General features: G+C 36.9%; 1 protein-coding gene across 3 annotated transcripts in view; it reads right to left on the reverse strand.

Moving 5' to 3' along the window:
- Positions 1-24,459, reverse strand: part of LOC116062590 (complement C3-like) — a 78,513-nt gene that overhangs the window by 15,715 nt on the left and 38,339 nt on the right. For all 3 annotated transcript variants that reach the window (XM_036006702.1, XM_036006703.1, XM_036006704.1), the window contains exons 26-29: positions 4,779-4,854; positions 3,878-4,037; positions 3,322-3,417; positions 831-981 (exon numbers count right to left, since the gene is read on the reverse strand). In XM_036006702.1, coding sequence (XP_035862595.1) covers positions 831-981; positions 3,322-3,417; positions 3,878-4,037; positions 4,779-4,854 — 483 coding nt within the window. The remainder of the gene's footprint in view (positions 1-830; positions 982-3,321; positions 3,418-3,877; positions 4,038-4,778; positions 4,855-24,459) is intronic.

Here is a 24,459-nt window from a genome sequence, read left to right on the forward strand (position 1 = left end):
TCGTAAAATATGGACGCTTGGTCAGGTGCCTTTGTCGTTCTTATTGACGCTAAAAGTCTCCTTTAGCGCTATAAGTAAACGCGCTTGGTCGGGACTATTGCCGTCCCTTTAGCGCTATAAGTAAATGTGCTTGGTCGGGACTATTGCCGTCCCTTTAGCGCTATAAGTAAACGCGCTTGGTCGGGACTATTGCCGTCCCTTTAGCGCTATAAGTAAACACGCTTGGTCGGGACTATTGCCATCCCTTTTGACGCAGTTATGTTAAGGAAAAGGTCGTGGGTGGGCGTACGGTTCCATTACATGCGGGAGGAAAGAAAATAAAACGACTATAGCAAGCGTGACAAGTGGGATGTAAACCCCGCTATCCTGGGTCCTCACTGTCCAAACGTCCTTATTTTACGAGTTCGTAATGAGAACGGTTGGACAGGCAGCTAACAGATAGTGAGGAGATGTTTGCTGTATGTGACAAAAAAAAAACGAGTGACATTGCTTAGAGCACCTTTAACTCCAAGTCTTCCAGAGTCGCGGCCAAAGCCGATTCCAAAGACCGCTGTTCGCCAGCAGCAGCAGCAGCCATCTTCTTTGTTTTCAAGTAGCAGGAAATTCACGAGGAACCGTCGCAACTCTGCCGTCATTATGTTAAGCCCCGCCCACCGACTCTATACACAATGTTATTGGCCTGACCAGACTTTGGTTTTTCCAGCTCGCAAGCCAACGGAGAGTTGCTAGACGACCCTGGCTGCAAATTACATTTGCTGCTGCTAGAGTGGTCTAGATTTCTAGGCTACTAAGCAGGACACTATATGGCTGAAAAATAACATTATCAATACCTGGGGAAACAAACTTGTAGAGGATCTCCTTGTTCAGTTTGTTTTCATTGGCCAGGGCATATGATGTCATGGCAACAGCATATGGGTTGGAGAGGTTGGGCAGACGCCTTTCCAGATAGTTCACTGCTTTGTCTATACTGCCTGGCAGACTCTGGACAGAAGGAAGAGAAAGGAAAGAGAGCGTAAGCATAAAAGGCTGTCAGATGAGTCAGATAAGAGTAGTGCATCTATTTCAAATATCCACTTCTGTTCAGGAATGCCAGAGCAATTTAACATTGGACAATTGCTGAGACTGGATTGAAAGGCAGGCAGGATTGAGAGGCCTCATTATCCCTCCTGTTGTCCTCGGGTCAAATTTGACCCATTTTCAAAAAGTTTCTGTATCAGAAATTTGGGTTTCTTTCAAGCAAATTTTAAAACAAAATAACGTGGAGGGTTCCCTGCAACGCTCTTCACAAGTTAAGTAAATGATCCGTTCACTACTGTCATTGAATTTGGTAATAGATAATAGAACGTTGAAAAATGTAGAAAAATGTAAAAACAAAGAAAAAAAGCACAGAAAAGTGCTTGTGTGTCACAAGAGAGAAGTGAAAAAATTTTCGAGAAAATCTTCAAAAATGCCAAAAAAAGTGACAAAAACTTCAAAAAAGTGACAAAAACATGGATTTTTTTTTACATTTTGACCCAGAAAAACCAAAAGTTGCTTGTTGGTCGACGGGGAAGACAACACAAGGGTTAAGCACCACTCGTGTCAGAGGGGTGTCTGTGGTTAGTAAAACTGACCATTCACTAAACCCCCCGCTCTGGGGAGCTGGGGACCTTTTGATCCAGTATGGGAACGTGGTCGGAGCGACAGTCTTCATGCACAACCCGATCTCACGCCAGTTCGTGAAATAGTCACGTTATTTTGATTTATTGATGCGTGTACAGGTCACGAATATGTTGTTTATTTCCAACCTGATCTCACAGAATTCCGTTAAATGAACACGGCCCCTTAACTTAAAATCTGTGGCAGTTTCACGGAATCACAAAACCTTCCGTGATGGGCCCACGGAAGAATTACGTTAAATGAACACGGCGCCCTTAAAGCGTAACTCTCGCCAAAATTCAACCTAGGAAAACGGTTACGAAAACGAATGAATTTTAATTTAATGTATTTAAATGGGAAGCATATTTCGTGATCACAGCACGACAGCGGTAGGGAGTAGTATGAAAAGCACAAAATCTGCATAGGGAGGTTGGTCGGGGGAGTGGATGGGTCAAACAACACAGGACTTTCACCCAGGAGACCTGGGATCGTGTCCAGCGTGTTGCAGTTCCTTTCAGCGTTATTCTCTTCCTAACCTCAACCATCCCGTTGTTGTGGCGTTTCATGTCCCCGTTGTTGCGCCCGGGGATCACGTCCGTCCTGTTGTTTTCGCCGGCTTGTGGCATTTATATTCCCCGCTGTTGCATCCCCCAGAGCAGCCCAGTGTCATAGCAGTTCGTGAAATGGCAACATTCGAAAATTGTGACCTGTACACGAAATAAACAGCCTGGTCGCACAGAATTCCGTGAAATGATCACGAATTGTTAACAGCTCATTACGTGGTGGTGGCATGGAATATACGAATACGAAAAAAACGACATAATCGTGTCCTGTTCACGAATCAATAGATTCAATAACGTAACCATTTCACGGACTGCCATGAGACTGGGCTGTCATGCAAGCAGTTTTTTTAATGGTTATAAAACTAAAGGTGCCCTTGAGCAAGGCCCTTAACCTCCAACCGCTCCAGTGGAGCTGCTCAGTGGCCAGCAGATCAGACTGTAGTAGTACTGGGCAGCTTCCAGGTATGACAACAGGTTCTCACTCCCATCTCGTAAAATACGGACGCTTGGTCAGGTGCCTTTGTCATATAACGCGCTTTATCTAAACGCGTTTGGTCGGGACTATTGACGTCAGGAAAGGTGACAAGCGGGACACGCTCCCCGATCTCCTGGGTGAAAGTCCTGTGTTTGACCCATCCACCACCCCAACCAACCTCCTTACATACTATCTAAGCCCCGTCTAGCTGCTGCTCTGCCCGGTACATTCTACAAATACACTGAAGGACAGCCACTGTCCAAGCGTCCGTATTTTACGAGTTCGGAGTGAGAACGGGTTGGGTATGAATGTGGAACTGTGTGAATGTGACAGGTCACCGTTGCAAATGAGAAGTTGTTCTTAATCGACTTATCTGGATAAAGGTAAAAAAAAATTAAAACGTAGGCTGCAATCGTTAGCATGTCTGAGAAACATTACCTACAGTGGTAACTAAATGGTAATTCCAAAGCCAAAGAGCAAAACCATAACAACTACATTAACGTAAGTGGCTAATAATAATGTTTAAAAAAGACTAAGATGACTAGCACATTAACTATGTGTCGCTCATCACTAGTGTGGAGTCCGTAAATGAGATGAAAAAGGTAAGGGAAAACAGAAACCATTGTTTGCAGATGAAGTACTCACGTTAACACTGGCAGCACATTGTGTGCGAGACTCCTGCATGGCAATGAGGCAGAAGGCCGTCATGGAGGCATCTGAATCTGCTCCTCTCACATCACCCTACACACACACACACACACACACACACACACACACACACACACACACACACACACACACATACACAGACACACATACACACACACACACACACACACACACACACACACACACACACACACACACACACACACACATTTTAATCATTTATTTATGTCCACATGAAGAAAAATAGTACAGGGACACAAATAATACCAATGCAATACACAAACTCATGGACCAGTGACACGCAGCAAATCTTCACAATATCACTTAACAAGCACAATACTCAGTTCTTTAGGGTATAACACACACACAGACACAGACACACACACACACATACACACACACACACACACACACACACACACACACACACATTTTTCATATTCATACACTGTATGTAATTGTATTCATCTCGATCAGCTGTTTTTGTAGCACCAAGATTAAGATTAGATGTCAATGAAATCAGTATACGCACAATCATCTCTCCATGGATAACCGTTCCAACTTCTCTAAACAAGCCGTGAGGTTGCTGTGCCCTGAGAATCAGAAACTTGATGGCTTCACAGATGTGTTCGTTTTGCACTGCCACCAGATTGTTAGCCATGGCAAACACCTTGGCAACATAAGCTGTCAGCCTTAGAGAGGAGAGGAGAATGTGAAATAGTTTCATGTACATGAGGATGTAATACAGTGTATTACATCTGCATGTACATGAAACTGTACATGAAGTATTATTGTATTTAATTGTATTATATACACCATTGTCACATAGTCCAATACCTGTCTCACGGCAGTTCGTGTAAATGTCACGTTATTTTTAATCTATTGAAACGTGTTCACGGGCACGTTTTTTTCATTTTTTACATGTAAATGTCACATTATTTTTCGTGTTCACGGGCACATTTTTTTACCGGGAGATGGTCAAAAAGGACGCCCCATATGCCGGGAAGTGGCCGCAAGACAGCCGCGGGGGACGCGCGACAATAATGGGATGGCGGAGGTTGGGTTTAGGAAAAACCCTACGGGGAAAGGGTTCCTCACACGTCGGGAGACGGCCGCGGGGGATGCGCGACAGTAACGGGACGGTTGTGATTAGGAAGACTACGGGAAACAAAACACCACACGTGGGACGCGAACCCTGCTCCCCCGGGTGAAAGTCCTGTATTGTTTGACCCATCCACCACACCGACCACCCTCCATACGCGGATTTTCGGCTCTTTATACTACTCCCTACCATTTTCGTGAACACGTATCAATAGATTAAAAATAACGTGACATTTACACAACCTGCCGTGAGACCGGGCTGTATAGTCAGGATCTAAGTTAGAGGAGGAATGTGTAAACAATTATGTATCATGGATGTTTGGATGCCTCACCAGGTGCTGCTCCTTCTATCCTTCCAAACAGCAAAGGACCCATCATTTTTACGGAAGACCAGCTCATTCTGGTAGCCTGGACACAAACAGCACACACAAGCAGTTTGAGAAGTCTCTTTACATCTTTTCTCTGTGATTATAGCATCTTTTGCATAGGTTTTTGCTTGCACTGACAATCTTGGTGAAAGCTACATTGTGCGAGAATTTCTCCTATATAGCGGTGAAATTGTATATGACAACCAACTGAATATTACTTTCTAGCCCTTGCTCCAACGGTGGCCGAACCCGAAATTATCTCTTAGTATCTCCATTGTTTACACGCAGGTGTTCTAGCCACTCCCAATATTAACTTTGGTCTTGTTGCTTTGCATGTGACCGTTCATGTGAGCAGACTGTTAAGAGACCATGTGACCGTTCACTGTGAGCAGACTGTTTAGAGACCATGTGACCGGCAGGTAACGTTAACTGGTGCCTATACGCAAACAACGTCATATCATAAATGAGCTTTTCCTCCATTTTCTCGGAACTAATGCTTTGGTAGGAACCAAAGTTTACATTGTATGTTTCTCTGGGATCAGCCAGCGCGAAAGGACGTCTATATTCTGATTGGTTGCTGGCGTTTGCCGCTGCTTGCCAGTGAACTGCGTCATAGCTCATTTCCATAAAGTTGACCAAACTTCAACTTTCTGATTGACGCTCTGGTCGCTCAAAACGCCCAAAACGCGATGGTGACAGATTTTCCGCTTCTTGCAACTGAGAGAAGCTTCCATTGAAAATGAATGACTTCTGGTATCTTTAGAAGCTCAAGTCGGCCATGTGTGTACGTACGGTAAGAGGGCGAAATGCGGAGATATGTCTATCTTTGGCTACTGTATTATAAAGATGGAGGTATGTCCCTCTTTGGTTAATGTATTTTAAAGATGTAAGTATGTCCCTCTTTAGCTTATGTATTTTAAAGATGGAGGTATGTTCCTCTTTGGCTTATGTATTTTAAAGATGGAGGTATGTCCCTCTTTGGCTAACGTATTTTAAAGATGGAGGTATGTCCCTCTTTGGTTAATGTATTATAAAGATGGAAGTATGTCTCTCTTTGGCTAATGTATTATAAAGATGGAGGTATTTCCCTCTTTGGATTATGTATAATAAAAATAGAGGTATGTCCCTCTTTGGTTAATGTATTTTAAAGATGGAGGTATGTCCCTCTTTGATTAATGTATTATAAAGATGGTGGTATGCCTCTCTTTGGTTAATGTATCATAAAGATGGAGGTACGTCTATCTTTGGTTGATGTATTATAAAGATGGAGGTATTTCCCTCTTTGGTTAATGTATCTTAAAGATGGAGATATGTCCCTCTTTGGTTAATGTATTATAAAGATGGAGGTATGTCCCTCTTTGGCTAATGTATTATAAAGATGGAGGTGTGTCCCTCTTTGGCTAATGTATTATAAAGATGGAGGTATGTCGCTCTTTGGCTAATGTATTATAAAGATGGAGGTATGTCGCTCTTTGGTTAATATATTATAAAGATGGAGGTATGTCCCTCTTTGTTTAATGTATTATGAAGATGGAGGTATGTCTCTCTTTGGCTTATGTATTATAAAGATTGAGGTATGTCCCTCTTTGGCTAATGTATTATAAAGATGGAGGTATTTCCCTCTTTGGTTAATGTATTTTAAAGATGGAGATATGTCCCTCTTTGGATAATGTATTATAAAGATGGAGGTATGCCTCTCTTTGGTTGATGTATTATAAAGATGGAGGTACGTCTATCTTTGGTTGATGTATTATAAAGATGGAGGTATTTCCCTCTTTGGTTAATGTATTTTAAAGATGGAGATATGTCCCTCTTTGGTTAATGTATTATAAAGATGGAGGTATGCCTCTCTTTGGTTGATGTATTATAAAGATGGAGGTACGTCTATCTTTGGTTGATGTATTATAAAGATGGAGGTACGTCTCTCTTTGGTTGATGTATTATAAAGATAGAGGCACGTCCCTCGTTGGTTAATGTATTATAAAGATGGAGGTATGTCCATCTTTGGCTAATGTATTATAAAGATGGAGGTACGTCCCTCTTTGGTTAATGTATTTTAAAGATGAAGGTTTGTCCCTCTTTGGTTAATGTATTATAAAGATGGAGGCATGTCGCTCTTTGGCTAATGTATTATAAAGATGGAGGTATGTTTCTCTTTGGTATTATAAAGATGGAGGTATGTTTCTCTTTGGTATTATAAAGATGGAGGTATGTCCCTCTTTGGCTAATGTAATATAAAGATGGAGGTATGTCTCTCTTTGGTTAATGTATTATAAAAATGGAGGTATGTCTCTCATTGGTTAATGTATTATGAAGATGGAGGTATGTCTCTCTTTGGCTAATGTATTATAAAGATAGAGGTATGTCCCTCTTTGGTTAATGTATTTTAAAGATAGAGATATGTCCCTCTTTGGTTAATGTATTATAAAGATGGAGGTATGCCTCTCTTTGGTTGATGTATTATAAAGATGGAGGTACATCTATCTTTGGTTGATGTATTATAAAGATGGAGGTACGTCTATCTTTGGTTGATGTATTATAAAGATGGAGGTACGTCCCTCTTTGGTTAATGTATTTTAAAGATGAAGGTATGTCCCTCTTTGGTTAATGTATTATAAAGATGGAGGTATGTCGCTCTTTGGCTAATGTATTATAAAGATGGAGGTATGTCTCTCTTTGGGTAATGTAGAATAAAGATGGAGGTATGTCCCTCTTTAGGTAATGTATTATAAAGATGGAGGTATGTCCCTCTTTGGCTAATGCTTTATAAAGATGGAGGTATGTCTCTCTTTGGTTAATGTATTATAAAAATGGAGGTATGTCTCTCTTTGGTTAATGTATTATGAAGATGGAGGTATGTCTCTCTTTGGTTAATGTATTATAAAAATGGAGGTATGTCTCTCTTTGGTTAATGTATTTTAAAGATGGAGGTATGTCCGTCTTTGGTTAATGTATTATAAAAATGGAGGTATGTCTCTCTTTGGTTAATGTATTTTAAAGATGGAGGTATTTCCGTCTTTGGTTAATGTATTATAAAAATGGAGGTATGCCGCTCTTTGGTTGATGTATTATAAAGATGGAGGTAAGTCTATCTTTGGTTGATGTATTATAAAGATGGAGGTACGTCCCTCTTTGGTAAATGTATTATAAAAATGGAGGTATGTCCCTCTTTGGCTAATGTATTATAAAGATGGAGGTATGTCGCTCTTTGGCTAATGTATTATAAAGATGGAGGAACGTCTCTCTTTGGGTAATGTATTATAAAGATGGAGGTATATCCCTCTTTGGCTAATGGATTATAAAGATGGAGGTATGTCCCTCTTTGGGTAATGTATTATAAAAATGGAGGTATGTCGCTCTTTGGCTAATGTATTATAAAGATGGAGGTACGTCTCTCTTTGGTTGATGTATTATAAAGATAGAGGCACGTCCCTCGTTGGTTAATGTATTATAAAGATGGAGGTATGTCCATCTTTGTCTAATGTATTATAAAGATGGAGGTACGTCCCTCTTTGGTTAATGTATTTTAAAGATGAAGGTTTGTCCCTCTTTGGTTAATGTATTATAAAGATGGAGGCATGTCGCTCTTTGGCTAATGTATTATAAAGATGGAGGTATGTTTCTCTTTGGTATTATAAAGATGGAGGTATGTTTCTCTTTGGTATTATAAAGATGGAGGTATGTCCCAATTTTGGCTAATGTAATATAAAGATGGAGGTATGTCCCTCTTTAGGTAATGTATTATAAAGATGGAGGTATGTCCCTCTTTAGGTAATGTATTATAAAGATGGAGGTATGTCCCTCTTTGGTTAATGTATTTTAAAGATGGAGGTACGTCCCTCTTTGGTTAATGTATTATAAAGATGGAGGTATGTCCCTCTTTAGGTAATGTATTATAAAGATGGAGGTATGTCCCTCTTTAGGTAATGTATTATAAAGATGGAGGTATGTCCCTCTTTGGTTAATGTATTTTAAAGATGGAGGTATGTCCCTCGTTGGCTAATGTATTATAAAGATGGAGGTATGTCGCTCTTTGGTTAATGTATTATAAAGATGGAGGTATGTCTCTCTTTGGTATTATAAAGATGGAGGTATGTCCCTCTTTGGCTAATGTAATATAAAGATGGAGGTATGTCTCTCTTTGGTTAATGTATTATAAAAATGGAGGTATGTCTCTCATTGGTTAATGTATTATGAAGATGGAGGTATGTCTCTCTTTGGCTAATGTATTATAAAGATAGAGGTATGTCCCTCTTTGGTTAATGTATTTTAAAGATGGAGGTATGTCCGTCTTTGGTTAATGTATTATAAAGATGGAGGTAAGTCTATCTTTGGTTGATGTATTATAAAGATGGAGGTACGTCCCTCTTTGGTAAATGTATTATAAAGATGGAGGTATGTCGCTCTTTGGCTAATGTATTATAAAGATGGAGGAACGTCTCTCTTTGGCTAATGTATTATAAAGATGGAGGTATGTCGCTCTTTGGCTAATGTATTATAAAGATGGAGGAACGTCTCTCTTTGGGTAATGTATTATAAAGATGGAGGTATGTCCCTCTTTAGGTAATGTATTATAAAGATGGAGGTATGTCGCTCTTTGGCTAATGTATTTTAAAGATGGAGATATGTCCCTCTTTGGTTAATGTATTATAAAGATGGAGGTATGCCTCTCTTTGGCTAATGTATTATAAAGATGGAGGTATTTCCCTCTTTGGTTAATGTATTTTAAAGATGGAGATATGTCCCTCTTTGGTTAATGTATTATAAAGATGGAGGTATGCCTCTCTTTGGTTGATGTATTATAAAGATGGAGGTACGTCTATCTTTGGTTGATGTATTATAAAGATGGAGGTACGTCTATCTTTGGTTTATGTATTATAAAGATGGAGGTATGTCTCTCTTTGGCTAATGTATTATAAAGATGGAGGTATGTCGCTCTTTGGCTAATGTATTATAAAGATGGAGGTATGTCCCTCTTTAGGTAATGTATTATAAAGATGGAGGTATGTCCCTCTTTAGGTAATGTATTATAAAGATGGTGGTATGCCTCTCTTTGGTTAATGTATCATAAAGATGGAGGTACGTCTATCTTTGGTTGATGTATTATAAAGATGGAGGTATGTCCATCTTTGGCTAATGTTTTATAAAGATGGAGGTATGTCCATCATTGGTTAATGTATTATAAAGATGGAGGTATGCCTCTCTTTGGTTAATGTATTATAAAGATGGAGGTACGACTCTCTTTGGTTGATGTATTATAAAGATGGAGGGACGTTCCTCTTTGGGTAATGTATTATAAAGATGGAGGTATGTCCCTCTTTAGGTAATGTATTATAAAGATGGAGGTATGTCTCTCTTTGGGTAATGTATTATAAAGATGGAGGTATGTCCCTCTTTAGGTAATGTATTATAAAGATGGAGGTATGTCTCTCTTTGGGTAATGTATTATAAAGATGGAGGTATGTCCCTCTTTAGGTAATGTATTATAAAGATGGAGGTATGTCCCTCTTTAGGTAATGTATTATAAAGATGGAGGTATGTCTCTCATTGGTTAATGTATTATGAAGATGGAGGTATGTCTCTCTTTGGCTAATGTATTATAAAGATAGAGGTATGTCCCTCTTTGGTTAATGTATTTTAAAGATGGAGGTATGCCTCTCTTTGGTTAATGTAATATCAAGATGGAGGTACGTCTATCGTTGGTTGATGTATTATAAGGATGGAGGTACGTCTATCTTTGGTTGATGTATTATAAAGATGAAGGTACGTCCCTCTTTGGTTAATGTATTATAAAGATGGAGGTATGTCCCTCTTTGGCTAATGTATTATAAAGATGGAGGTATGTCCCTCTTTGGCTAATGTATTATAAAGATGGAGGTATGTCGCTCTTTGGCTAATGTATTATAAAGATGGAGGTATGTCGCTCTTTGGTTAATATATTATAAAGATGGAGGTATGTCCCTCTTTAAGTAATGTATTATAAAGATGGAGGTATGTACCTCTTTGGCTAATGTTTTATAAAGATGGAGGTATGTCCCTCTTTGTTTAATGTATTATGAAGATGGAGGTATGTCTCTCTTTGGCTTATGTATTATAAAGATTGAGGTATGTCCCTCTTTGGCTAATGTATTATAAAGATGGAGGTATTTCCCTCTTATGTTAATGTATTTTAAAGATGGAGATATGTCCCTCTTTGGTTAATGTATTATAAAGATGGAGGTATGCCTCTCTTTGGTTGATGTATTATAAAGATGGAGGTACGTCTATCTTTGGTTGATGTATTATAAAGATGGAGGTACGTCTCTCTTTGGTTGATGTATTTTAAAGATAGAGGCACGTCCCTCGTTGGTTAATGTACTATAAAGATGGAGGTATGTCCATCTTTGGCTAATGTATTATAAAGATGGAGGTATGTCTCTCATTGGTTAATGTATTATGAAGATGGAGGTATGTCTCTCTTTGGCTAATGTATTATAAAGATAGAGGTATGTCCCTCTTTGGTTAATGTATTTTAAAGATGGAGGTATGCCTCTCTTTGGTTAATGTAATATCAAGATGGAGGTACGTCTATCGTTGGTTGATGTATTATAAGGATGGAGGTACGTCTATCTTTGGTTGATGTATTATAAAGATAGAGGTATGTCCCTCTTTGGTTAATGTATTTTAAAGATGGAGGTATGCCTCTCTTTGGTTAATGTAATATCAAGATGGAGGTACGTCTATCGTTGGTTGATGTATTATAAGGATGGAGGTACGTCTATCTTTGGTTGATGTATTATAAAGATGAAGGTACGTCCCTCTTTGGTTAATGTATTATAAAGATGGAGGTATGTCCCTCTTTGGCTAATGTATTATAAAGATGGAGGTATGTCCCTCTTTGGCTAATGTATTATAAAGATGCAGGTATGTCGCTCTTTGGCTAATGTATTATAAAGATGGAGGTATGTCGCTCTTTGGTTAATATATTATAAAGATGGAGGTATGTCCCTCTTTAAGTAATGTATTATAAAGATGGAGGTATGTACCTCTTTGGCTAATGTTTTATAAAGATGGAGGTATGTCCCTCTTTGTTTAATGTATTATGAAGATGGAGGTATGTCTCTCTTTGGCTTATGTATTATAAAGATTGAGGTATGTCCCTCTTTGGCTAATGTATTATAAAGATGGAGGTATTTCCCTCTTATGTTAATGTATTTTAAAGATGGAGATATGTCCCTCTTTGGTTAATGTATTATAAAGATGGAGGTATGCCTCTCTTTGGTTGATGTATTATAAAGATGGAGGTACGTCTATCTTTGGTTGATGTATTATAAAGATGGAGGTACGTCTCTCTTTGGTTGATGTATTTTAAAGATAGAGGCACGTCCCTCGTTGGTTAATGTACTATAAAGATGGAGGTATGTCCATCTTTGGCTAATGTATTATAAAGATGGAGGTACGTCCCTCTTTGGTTAATGTATTTTAAAGATGAAGGTTTGTCCCTCTTTGGTTAATGTATTATAAAGATGGAGGTATGTCGCTCTTTGGCTAATGTATTATAAAGATGGAGGTATGTTTCTCTTTGGTATTATAAAGATGGAGGTATGTCCCTCTTTGGCTAATGTAATATAAAGATGGAGGTATGTCTCTCTTTGGTTAATGTATTATAAAAATGGAGGTATGTCTCTCATTGGTTAATGTATTATGAAGATGGAGGTATGTCTCTCTTTGGCTAATGTATTATAAAGATAGAGGTATGTCCCTCTTTAGTTAATGTATTTTAAAGATGGAGGTAAGTCTATCTTTGGTTGATGTATTATAAAGATGGAGGTACGTCCCTCTTTGGTAAATGTATTATAAAGATGGAGGTATGTCGCTCTTTGGCTAATGTATTATAAAGATGGAGGAACGTCTCTCTTTGGCTAATGTATTATAAAGATGGAGGTATGTCGCTCTTTGGCTAATGTATTATAAAGATGGAGGAACGTCTCTCTTTGGGTAATGTATTATAAAGATGGAGGTATGTCCCTCTTTAGGTAATGTATTATAAAGATGGAGGTATGTCCCTCTTTGGTTAATGTATTTTAAAGATGGAGGTACGTCCCTCTTTGGTTAATGTATTATAAAGATGGAGGTATGTCCCTCTTTAGGTAATGTATTATAAAGATGGAGGTATGTCCCTCTTTAGGTAATGTATTATAAAGATGGAGGTATGTCCCTCTTTGGTTAATGTATTTTAAAGATGGAGGTATGTCCCTCGTTGGCTAATGTATTATAAAGATGGAGGTATGTCGCTCTTTGGTTAATGTATTATAAAGATGGAGGTATGTCTCTCTTTGGTATTATAAAGATGGAGGTATGTCCCTCTTTGGCTAATGTAATATAAAGATGGAGGTATGTCTCTCTTTGGTTAATGTATTATAAAAATGGAGGTATGTCTCTCATTGGTTAATGTATTATGAAGATGGAGGTATGTCTCTCTTTGGCTAATGTATTATAAAGATGCAGGTATGTCGCTCTTTGGCTAATGTATTATAAAGATGCAGGTATGTCGCTCTTTGGCTAATGTATTATAAAGATGGAGGTATGTCGCTCTTTGGTTAATATATTATAAAGATGGAGGTATGTCCCTCTTTAAGTAATGTATTATAAAGATGGAGGTATGTACCTCTTTGGCTAATGTTTTATAAAGATGGAGGTATGTCCCTCTTTGTTTAATGTATTATGAAGATGGAGGTATGTCTCTCTTTGGCTTATGTATTATAAAGATTGAGGTATGTCCCTCTTTGGCTAATGTATTATAAAGATGGAGGTATTTCCCTCTTATGTTAATGTATTTTAAAGATGGAGATATGTCCCTCTTTGGTTAATGTATTATAAAGATGGAGGTATGCCTCTCTTTGGTTGATGTATTATAAAGATGGAGGTACGTCTATCTTTGGTTGATGTATTATAAAGATGGAGGTACGTCTCTCTTTGGTTGATGTATTTTAAAGATAGAGGCACGTCCCTCGTTGGTTAATGTACTATAAAGATGGAGGTATGTCCATCTTTGGCTAATGTATTATAAAGATGGAGGTACGTCCCTCTTTGGTTAATGTATTTTAAAGATGAAGGTTTGTCCCTCTTTGGTTAATGTATTATAAAGATGGAGGTATGTCGCTCTTTGGCTAATGTATTATAAAGATGGAGGTATGTTTCTCTTTGGTATTATAAAGATGGAGGTATGTCCCTCTTTGGCTAATGTAATATAAAGATGGAGGTATGTCTCTCTTTGGTTAATGTATTATAAAAATGGAGGTATGTCTCTCATTGGTTAATGTATTATGAAGATGGAGGTATGTCTCTCTTTGGCTAATGTATTATAAAGATAGAGGTATGTCCCTCTTTAGTTAATGTATTTTAAAGATGGAGGTAAGTCTATCTTTGGTTGATGTATTATAAAGATGGAGGTACGTCCCTCTTTGGTAAATGTATTATAAAGATGGAGGTATGTCGCTCTTTGGCTAATGTATTATAAAGATGGAGGAACGTCTCTCTTTGGCTAATGTATTATAAAGATGGAGGTATGTCGCTCTTTGGCTAATGTATTATAAAGATGGAGGAACGTCTCTCTTTGGGTAATGTATTATAAAGATGGAGGTATGTCCCTCTTTAGGTAATGTATTATAAAGATGGAGGTATGTCGCTCTTTGGCTAATGTATTTTAAAGATGGAGATATGTCCCTCTTTGGTTAATGTATTATAAAGATGGAGGTATGCCTCTCTTTGGCTAATGTATTATAAAGATGGAGGTATTTCCCTCTTTGGTTAATGTATTTTAAAGATGGAGATATGTCCCTCTTTGGTTAATGTATTATAAAGATGGAGGTATGCCTCTCTTTGGTTAATGTATTATAAAGATAGAGGTATGTCCCTCTTTGGTTAATGTATTATAAAGATGGAGGTATGTCGCTCTTTGGCTAATGTATTATAAAGATGGAGGTATGTCTCTCTTTGGGTAATGTAGAATAAAGATGGAGGTATGTCCCTCTTTAGGTAATGTATTATAAAGATGGAGGTATGTCCCTCTTTGGCTAATGCTTTATAAAGATGGAGGTATGTCTCTCTTTGGTTAATGTATTATAAAAATGGAGGTATGTCTCTCTTTGGTTAATGTATTATGAAGATGGAGGTATGTCTCTCTTTGGTTAATGTATTATAAAAATGGAGGTATGTCTCTCTTTGGTTAATGTATTTTAAAGATGGAGGTATGTCCGTCTTTGGTTAATGTATTATAAAAATGGAGGTATGCCGCTCTTTGGTTGATGTATTATAAAGATGGAGGTATGTCGCTCTTTGGTTAATGTATTGTAAAGATGGAGGTATGTCCCTCCTTAAGTAATGTATTATAAAGATGGAGGTATGTACCTCTTTGGCTAATGTTTTATAAAGATGGAGGTATGTCCCTCTTTGTTTAATGTATTATGAAGATGGAGGTATGTCGCTCTTTGGCTAATGTATTATAAAGATGGAGGAACGTCTCTCATTGGTTAATGTATTATGAAGATGGAGGTATGTCTCTCTTTGGCTAATGTATTATAAAGATAGAGGTATGTCCCTCTTTGGTTAATGTATTTTAAAGATGGAGGTAAGTCTATCTTTGGTTGATGTATTATAAAGATGGAGGTACGTCCCTCTTTGGTAAATGTATTATAAAGATGGAGGTATGTCGCTCTTTGGCTAATGTATTATAAAGATGGAGGAACGTCTCTCTTTGGCTAATGTATTATAAAGATGGAGGTATGTCGCTCTTTGGCTAATGTATTATAAAGATGGAGGAACGTCTCTCTTTGGGTAATGTATTATAAAGATGGAGGTATGTCCCTCTTTAGGTAATGTATTATAAAGATGGAGGTATGTCGCTCTTTGGCTAATGTATTTTAAAGATGGAGATATGTCCCTCTTTGGTTAATGTATTATAAAGATGGAGGTATGCCTCTCTTTGGCTAATGTATTATAAAGATGGAGGTATTTCCCTCTTTGGTTAATGTATTTTAAAGATGGAGATATGTCCCTCTTTGGTTAATGTATTATAAAGATGGAGGTATGCCTCTCTTTGGTTGATGTATTATAAAGATGGAGGTACATCTATCTTTGGTTGATGTATTATAAAGATGGAGGTACGTCTATCTTTTGTTGATGTATTATAAAGATGGAGGTACGTCCCTCTTTGGTTAATGTATTATAAAGATAGAGGTATGTCCCTCTTTGGTTAATGTATTATAAAGATGGAGGTATGTCGCTCTTTGGCTAATGTATTATAAAGATGGAGGTATGTCTCTCTTTGGGTAATGTAGAATAAAGATGGAGGTATGTCCCTCTTTAGGTAATGTATTATAAAGATGGAGGTATGTCCCTCTTTGGCTAATGCTTTATAAAGATGGAGGTATGTCTCTCTTTGGTTAATGTATTATAAAAATGGAGGTATGTCTCTCTTTGGTTAATGTATTATGAAGATGGAGGTATGTCTCTCTTTGGTTAATGTATTATAAAAATGGAGGTATGTCTCTCTTTGGTTAATGTATTTTAAAGATGGAGGTATGTCCGTCTTTGGTTAATGTATTATAAAAATGGAGGTATGCCGCTCTTTGGTTGATGTATTATAAAGATGGAGGTAAGTCTATCTTTGGTTGATGTATTATAAAGATTGAGGTACGTCCCTCTTTGGTAAATGTATTATAAAAATGGAGGTATGTCCCTCTTTGGCTAATGTATTATAAAGATGGAGGTATGTCGCTCTTTGGCTAATGTATTATAAAGATGGAGGAACGTCTCTCTTTGGGTAATGTATTATAAAGATGGAGGTATATCCCTCTTTGGCTAATGGATTATAAAGATGGAGGTATGTCCCTCTTTGGGTAATGTATTATAAAAATGGAGGTATGTCGCTCTTTGGCTAATGTATTATAAAGATGGAGGAACGTCTCTCTTTGGGTAATGTATTATAAAGATGGAGGTATGTCCCTCTTTAGGTAATGTATTATAAAGATGGAGGTATGTCCCTCTTTAGGTAATGTATTATAAAGATGGAGGTATGTCCCTCTTTGGCTAATGTTTTATAAAGATGGAGGTATGTCCCTCTTTGTTTAATGTATTATGAAGATGGAGGTATGTCCCTCTTTGGGTAATGTATTATAAAAATGGAGGTACGTCCCTCTTTGGCTAAAGTATTATAAAGATGGAGGTATGTCCCTCTTTGGGTAATGTATTATAAAAATGGAGGTACGTCCCTCTTTGGCTAAAGTATTATAAAGATGGAGGTATGTCGCTCTTTGGCTAATGTATTATAAAGATGGAGGAATGTCTCTCTTTGGGTAATGTATTATAAAGATGGAGGTATGTCCCTCTTTAGGTAATGTATTATAAAGATGGAGGTATGTCCCTCTTTAGGTAATGTATTATAAAGATGGAGGTATGTCCCTCTTTGGTTAATGTATTTTAAAGATGGAGGTATGTCCCTCTTTGGCTAATGTATTATAAAGATGGAGGTATGTCCCTCTTTGGTTAATGTATTTTAAAGATGGAGATATGTCCCTCTTTGGTTACTGTATTATAAAGATGGAGGTATGCCTCTCTTTGGTTGATGTATTATAAAGATGGAGGTACGTCTATCTTTGGTTGATGTATTATAAAGATGGAGGTACGTCTATCTTTGGTTGATGTATTATAAAGATGGAGGTATGTCGCTCTTTGGCTAATGTATTATAAAGATGGAGGAACGTCTCTCTTTGGGTAATGTATTATAAAGATGGAGGTATGTCCCTCTTTAGGTAATGTATTATAAAGATGGAGGTATGTCCCTCTTTAGGTAATGTATTATAAAGATGGAGGTATGTCCCTCTTTGGTTAATGTATTTTAAAGATGGAGGTATGTCCCTCTTTGGCTAATGTATTATAAAGATGGAGGTATGTCGCTATTTGGCTAATGTATTATAAAGATGGAGGTATGTCCCTCTTTGGTTAATGAATTTTAAAGATGGAGGTATGTCCCTCTTTGGCTAATGTATTATAAAGATGGAGGTATGTCGCTCATTGGCTAATGTATTATAAAGATGGAGGTATGTCGCTCTTTGGTTAATGTATTATAAAGATGGAGGTATGTCCCTCTTTAAGTAATGTATTATAAAGATGGAGGTATGTACCTCTTTGGCTAATGTTTTATAAAGATGGAGGTATGTCCCTCTTTGTTTAATGTATTATGAAGATGGAGGTATGTCTCTCTTTGGCTAATGTATTATAAAGATTGAGGTATGTCCCTCTTTGGCTAATGTATTATAAAGATGGAGGTATGTCCCTCTTTGGTTAATGTATTTTAAAGATGGAGATATGTCCCTCTTTGGTTAATGTATTATAAAGATGGAGGTATGCCTCTCTTTGGTTGATGTATTATAAAGATGGAGGTACGTCTATCTTTGGTTGATGTATTATAAAGATGGAGGTACGTCTATCTTTGGTTGATGTATTATAAAGATGGAGGTATGTCGCTCTTTGGCTAATGTATTATAAAGATGGAGGAACGTCTCTCTTTGGGTAATGTATTATAAAGATGGAGGTATGTCCCTCTTTAGGTAATGTATTATAAAGATGGAGGTATGTCCTTCTTTAGGTAATGTATTATAAAGATGGAGGTATGTCCCTCTTTGCTTAATGTATTTTAAAGATGGAGGTATGTCCCTCTTTTGCTAATGTATTATAAAGATGGAGGTATCTCGCTCTTTGGCTAATGTATTATAAAGATGGAGGTATGTCGCTCTTTGGTTAATGTATTATAAAGATGGAGGTATGTCCCTCTTTAAGTAATGTATTATAAAGAAGGAGGTATGTACCTCTTTGGCTAATGTTTTATAAAGATGGAGGTATGTCCCTCTTTGTTTAATGTATTATGAAGATGGAGGAACGTCTCTCTTTGGGTAATGTATTATAAAGATGGAGGTATGTCCCTCTTTAGGTAATGTATTATAAAGATGGAGGAACGTCTCTCTTTAGGTAATGTATTATAAAGATGGAGGAACGTCTCTCTTTGGGTAATGTATTATAAAGATGGAGGTATATCCCTCATTGGCTAATGGATTATAAAGGTGGAGGTATGTCCCTCTTTGGGTAATGTATTATAAAAATGGAGGTACGTCCCTCTTTGGCTAAAGTATTATAAAGATGGAGGTATGTCCCTCTTTGGGTAATGTATTATAAAAATGGAGGTACGTCCCTCTTTGGCTAAAGTATTATAAAGATGGAGGTATGTCGCTCTTTGGCTAATGTATTATAAAGATGGAGGAACGTCTCTCTTTGGGTAATGTATTATAAAGATAGAGGTATGTCCCTCTTTAGGTAATGTATTATAAAGATGGAGGTATGTCCCTCTTTAGGTAATGTATTGTAAAGATGGAGGTATGTCCCTCTTTAGGTAATGTATTATAAAGATGGAGGTATGTCCCTCTTTGGTTAATGAATTTTAAAGATGGAGGTATGTCCCTCTTTGGCTAATGTATTATAAAGATGGAGGTATGTCGCTCATTGGCTAATGTATTATAAAGTTGGAGGTATGTCGCTCTTTGGTTAATGTATTATAAAGATGGAGGTATGTCCCTCTTTAAGTAATGTATTATAAAGATGGAGGTATGTACCTCTTTGGCTAATGTTTTATAAAGATGGAGGTATGTCCCTCTTTGTTTAATGTATTATGAAGATGGAGGTATGTCTCTCTTTGGCTAATGTATTATAAAGATTGAGGTATGTCCCTCTTTGGCTAATGTATTATAAAGATGGAGGTATGTCCCTCTTTGGTTAATGTATTTTAAAGATGGAGATATGTCCCTCTTTGGTTAATGTATTATAAAGATGGAGGTATGCCTCTCTTTGGTTGATGTATTATAAAGATGGAGGTACGTCTATCTTTGGTTGATGTATTATAAAGATGGAGGTACGTCTATCTTTGGGTAATGTATTATAAAGATGGAGGTATGTCCCTCTTTAGGTAATGTATTATAAAGATGGAGGTATGTCCTTCTTTAGGTAATGTATTATAAAGATGGAGGTATGTCCTTCTTTAGGTAATGTATTATAAAGATGGAGGTATGTCCCTCTTTGCTTAATGTATTTTAAAGATGGAGGTATGTCCCTCTTTGGCTAATGTATTATAAAGATGGAGGTATGTCGCTCTTTGGCTAATGTATTATAAAGATGGAGGTATGTCGCTCTTTGGTTAATGTATTATAAAGATGGAGGTATGTCCCTCTTTAAGTAATGTATTATAAAGAAGGAGGTATGTACCTCTTTGGCTAATGTTTTATAAAGATGGAGGTATGTCCCTCTTTGTTTAATGTATTATGAAGATGGAGGTATGTCGCTCTTTGGCTAATGTATTATAAAGATGGAGGAACGTCTCTCTTTGGGTAATGTATTATAAAGATGGAGGTATGTCCCTCTTTAGGTAATGTATTATAAAGATGGAGGAACGTCTCTCTTTGGGTAATGTATTATAAAGATGGAGGAACGTCTCTCTTTGGGTAATGTATTATAAAGATGGAGGTATATCCCTCTTTGGCTAATGGATTATAAAGATGGAGGTATGTCCCTCTTTGGGTAATGTATTATAAAAATGGAGGTACGTCCCTCTTTGGCTAAAGTATTATAAAGATGGAGGTATGTCCCTCTTTGGGTAATGTATTATAAAAATGGAGGTACGTCCCTCTTTGGCTAAAGTATTATAAAGATGGAGGTATGTCGCTCTTTGGCTAATGTATTATAAAGATGGAGGAACGTCTCTCTTTGGGTAATGTATTATAAAGATGGAGGTATGTCCCTCTTTAGGTAATGTATTATAAAGATGGAGGTATGTCCCTCTTTAGGTAATGTATTATAAAGATGGAGGTATGTCCCTCTTTGGTTAATGTATTTTAAAGATGGAGGTATGTCCCTCTTTGGCTAATGTATTATAAAGATGGAGGTATGTCGCTCATTGGCTAATGTATTATAAAGATGGAGGTATGTCGCTCTTTGGTTAATGTATTATAAAGATGGAGGTATGTCCCTCTTTAAGTAATGTATTATGAAGATGGAGGTATGTACCTCTTTGGCTAATGTTTTATAAAGATGGAGGTATGTCCCTCTTTGTTTAATGTATTATGAAGATGGAGGTATGTCTCTCTTTGGCTAATGTATTATAAAGATTGAGGTATGTCCCTCTTTGGCTAATGTATTATAAAGATGGAGGTATGTCCCTCTTTGGTTAATGTATTTTAAAGATGGAGATATGTCCCTCTTTGGTTAATGTATTATAAAGATGGAGGTATGCCTCTCTTTGGTTGATGTATTATAAAGATGGAGGTACGTCAATCTTTGGTTGATGTATTATAAAGATGGAGGTACGTCTATCTTTGGTTGATGTATTATAAAAATGGAGGTACGTCCCTCTTTGGCTAAAGTATTATAAAGATGGAGGTATGTCCCTCTTTGGGTAATGTATTATAAAAATGGAGGTACGTCCCTCTTTGGCTAAAGTATTATAAAGATGGAGGTATGTCGCTCTTTGGCTAATGTATTATAAAGATGGAGGTATATCCCTCTTTGGCTAATGGATTATAAAGATGGAGGTATGTCCCTCTTTGGGTAATGTATTATAAAAATGGAGATACGTCCCTCTTTGGCTAAAGTATTATAAAGATGGAGGTATGTCCCTCTTTGGGTAATGTATTATAAAAATGGAGGTACGTCGCTCTTTGGCTAATGTATTATAAAGATGGAGGAACATCTCTCTTTGGGTAATGTATTATAAAGATGGAGGTATGTCCCTCTTTAGGTAATGTATTATAAAGATGGAGGTATGTCCCTCTTTAGGTAATGTATTATAAAGATGGAGGTATGTCCCTCTTTGGTTAATGTATTTTAAAGATGGAGGTATGTCCGTCTTTGGCTAATGTATTATAAAGATGGAGGTATGTCGCTCATTGGCTAATGTATTATAAAGATGGAGGTATATCCCTCTTTGGCTAATGGATTATAAAGATGGAGGTATGTCCCTCTTTGGGTAATGTATTATAAAGATGGAGGTATGCCTCTCTTTGGTTGATGTATTATAAAGATGGAGGTACGTCTATCTTTGGTTGATGTATTATAAAGATGGAGGTACGTCTATCTTTGGTTGATGTATTATAAAGATGGAGGTACATCCCTCTTTGGTTAATGTATTATAAAGATGGAGGTACGTATCTCTTTTTTGATGTATTATAAAGATAGAGGCACGTCCCTCGTTGGTTAATGTATTATAAAGATGGAGGTATGTCCATCTTTGGCTAATGTATTATAAAGATGGAGGTACGTCCCTCTTTGGTTAATGTATTTTAAAGATGAAGGTATGTCCCTCTTTGGTTAATGTATTATAAAGATGGAGGTACGTCCCTCTTTGGTTAATGTATTTTAAAGATGAAGGTATGTCCCTCTTTGGTTAATGTATTATGAAGATGGAGGTATGTCTCTCTTTGGCTAATGTATTATAAAGACGGAGGTATATCCCTCTTTGGCTAATGTATTATAAAGATGGAGGTATGTCCCTCTTTGCCTAATGTATTATAAAGATGGAGGTATGTCGCTCTTTGGTTAATGTATTATAAAGATGGAGGTATGTCGCTCTTTGGTTAATGTATTATAAAGATGGAGGTATGTCTCTCTTTGGCTAATGTATTATAAAAATGGAGGTATGTCTCTCTTTGGCTAATGTATTATAAAGATAGAGGTATGTCTCTCTTTGGTTAATGTATTTTAAATATGGAGGTATGTCCCTCTTTGGTTAATGTATTTTAAATATGGAGGTATGTCCCTCTGTGGTTAATGTATTATAAAGATGGAGGTATGTCCCTCTTTGGTTAATGTATTATGAAGATAGAGGTATGCCTCTCTTTGGTTAATGTATTATAAAGATGGAGGTATGTCTCTCTTTGGCTAATGTATTATAAAGATAGAGGTATGTCTCTCTTTGGTTAATGTATTTTAAATATGGAGGTATGTCCCTCTTTGGTTAATGTATTTTAAATATGGAGGTATGTCCCTCTGTGGTTAATGTATTATAAAGATGGAGGTATGTCCCTCTTTGGTTAATGTATTATGAAGATAGAGGTATGCCTCTCTTTGGTTAATGTATTATAAAGATGGAGGTACTTCTCTCTTTGGTTGATTTATTATAAAGATGGACGTACGTCCCTCTTTGGTTAATGTATTATAAAGATGGAGGTATGTCCCTCTTTAGGTAATATATTATAAAGATGGAGGTATGTCCTTCTTTGGCTAATGTTTTATAAAGATGGAGGTATGTCCCTCTTTGGTTAATGTATTTTAAAGATAGAGGTATGTCCATCTTTGGTTAATGTATTATAAAGATGGAGGTAAGTCTATCTTTGGTTGATGTATTATAAAGATGGAGGTATGACCCTTTTTGGTAAATGTATTATAAAGATGGAGGTATGTCGCTCTTTGGCTAATGTATTATAAAGATTGAGGTATGTCGCTCTTTGGCTAATGTATTATAAAGATGGAGGAACGTCTCTCTTTGGTTGATTTATTATAAAGATGGACGTACGTCCCTCTTTGGTTAATGTATTATGAAGATGGAGGTATGTCTCTCTTTGGCTAATGTATTATAAAGATGGAGGTATGTCCCTCTTTGGCTAATGTATTATAAAGATGGAGGTATGTCCCTCTTTAGGTAATGTATTATAAAGATGGAGGTATGTCCCTCTTTGGTTAATGTATTTTAAAGATGGAGGTATGTCCCTCTTTGGCTAATGTATTATAAAGATGGAGGTATGTCGCTCATTGGCTAATGTATTATAAAGATGGAGGTATGTCGCTCTTTGGTTAATGTATTATAAAGATGGAGGTATGTCCCTCTTTAAGTAATGTATTATGAAGATGGAGGTATGTACCTCTTTGGCTAATGTTTTATAAAGATGGAGGTATGTCCCTCTTTGTTTAATGTATTATGAAGATGGAGGTATGTCTCTCTTTGGCTAATGTATTATAAAGATTGAGGTATGTCCCTCTTTGGCTAATGTATTATAAAGATGGAGGTATGTCCCTCTTTGGTTAATGTATTTTAAAGATGGAGATATGTCCCTCTTTGGTTAATGTATTATAAAGATGGAGGTATGCCTCTCTTTGGTTGATGTATTATAAAGATGGAGGTACGTCAATCTTTGGTTGATGTATTATAAAGATGGAGGTACGTCTATCTTTGGTTGATGTATTATAAAAATGGAGGTACGTCCCTCTTTGGCTAAAGTATTATAAAGATGGAGGTATGTCCCTCTTTGGGTAATGTATTATAAAAATGGAGGTACGTCCCTCTTTGGCTAAAGTATTATAAAGATGGAGGTATGTCGCTCTTTGGCTAATGTATTATAAAGATGGAGGTATATCCCTCTTTGGCTAATGGATTATAAAGATGGAGGTATGTCCCTCTTTGGGTAATGTATTATAAAAATGGAGATACGTCCCTCTTTGGCTAAAGTATTATAAAGATGGAGGTATGTCCCTCTTTGGGTAATGTATTATAAAAATGGAGGTACGTCGCTCTTTGGCTAATGTATTATAAAGATGGAGGAACATCTCTCTTTGGGTAATGTATTATAAA

The sequence above is a fragment of the Sander lucioperca genome, chromosome 10, assembly GCF_008315115.2.
Source record: "Sander lucioperca isolate FBNREF2018 chromosome 10, SLUC_FBN_1.2, whole genome shotgun sequence".
NCBI lineage: Eukaryota > Metazoa > Chordata > Actinopteri > Perciformes > Percidae > Sander > Sander lucioperca.